Source organism: Lucilia sericata, unplaced genomic scaffold, assembly GCF_015586225.1.
Source record: "Lucilia sericata isolate MDLA Ls3-8-SP2 unplaced genomic scaffold, ASM1558622v1 Contig007629F_arrow, whole genome shotgun sequence".
Lineage (NCBI taxonomy): Eukaryota > Metazoa > Arthropoda > Insecta > Diptera > Calliphoridae > Lucilia > Lucilia sericata.
The window spans coordinates 1,258-2,500 of record NW_023997977.1 but is presented as its reverse complement, the minus strand read 5'-3'; the positions used below and the strand labels follow the sequence as shown (position 1 = coordinate 2,500).

Genomic DNA, 1,243 nt, shown 5'->3' with positions numbered 1-1,243 from the left:
CATAGCTTAATCGACTCAGAAAACGATTCTAAGCCGATTGGTCGAATAGGACGAATATTTTTATATGTTACAAACATCAGCACAAATCCAATATACCCTCCCCACTAAAGTGGTGTAGGGTATAAAAATCACGGGCAGATTTATTGAACCTATCGGAATTATCAACAGTTTTTATTCGATCACACTATACTTCAACTAAAACAAATGTTCTAAAATTCTCCATAAAAACTTAATTTTTTTTGTAATACTCACATTTGCTTGATGTTTCATATCCTTACTAAACAAACGAAGGTTAAAAAGGTACTAGTCGAACTGGACATAATCGTATGAGGTTCAACTACTTGATCCAATTGTTTATACAAATTCTGTTTCATATCCAAACGTTCGGGTATACATTCCTGTATGAAAATAGCACCCTTAACTAATTCCTTTAAATCGGTGGTACCCGAGAGGCAAGCAAACTGTTGGGCAGCATTTAATTTACCACGTAAGAGACCTTTAGATTCCAAACTTTTCAATTCCTTTTCGGTTTCTTTTAAAGCAGTTTCAACTTGGGCGGGTAGAATATCAAAAAGGGTGACTTGATAGCCCACCGAGGCAAATAACATAGACCAGGAACGTCCAATAAGACCACTTAGGGAAATAAATAAAACCAAATATTGATAAATATTTATATTATATCACATAAACAAGTAATTGCAGCTGTAAACAAGTTAAACAGATGTTTTTTCTGTTATTAGTTTTAGCTTTAAGTAGGTCGCCTTTAGCTTTTTTATACAATTCTCAAGCACCTTCTTTACACTTACCTGCCCACTATACAATTTTTTCTCTTTTACCGGTTTACTTGGTGCCATTGTTTTTGCGTCTTTTGTGCTTGGGTGAACTAATGTTGTTTGTGTTACTTAATAAGGTTTTTGATTTAATTAATTTTAAATAAATTTATTATTTTTTTCCGAACACTTTACTAGCCGGTGTTTTACCTCCAACTGCCAATAAACTTTTAAATAAAAATTTGTCATTCATCGAGTTAAGTAATTTTTACTCCGTCCACTTAACTAAAATTCTGCAAAGAAAGCTTTCGTTCGCTCTTTCTCAATTGAATTTTAAGTGGAGCGTTAAAGAGATTTAAAAACCCAGAGATAAGAAGAGCAGCAATTATTTAATTTTATTATTTTGTTTTGAAAATGTTTTATTTGTTATTGTTCTTGTATTTAAACAAGTTTATTTGTTGGGACAGTGATAA

General features: G+C 32.1%; 1 protein-coding gene across 1 annotated transcript in view; it reads right to left on the bottom strand.

Annotated features, from left to right (window-relative positions):
• LOC119615754 (lambda-crystallin homolog) overlaps positions 1-832 on the bottom strand; it is an 8,139-nt gene extending 7,307 nt beyond the window's left edge. The window contains 3 exon segments of the mRNA XM_037971762.1: positions 253-288; positions 291-633; positions 807-832. Coding sequence (XP_037827690.1) covers positions 253-288; positions 291-608 — 354 coding nt within the window. The 5' untranslated portion in view covers positions 609-633; positions 807-832.
• Between the last annotated feature and the right edge of the window lie 411 nt (positions 833-1,243).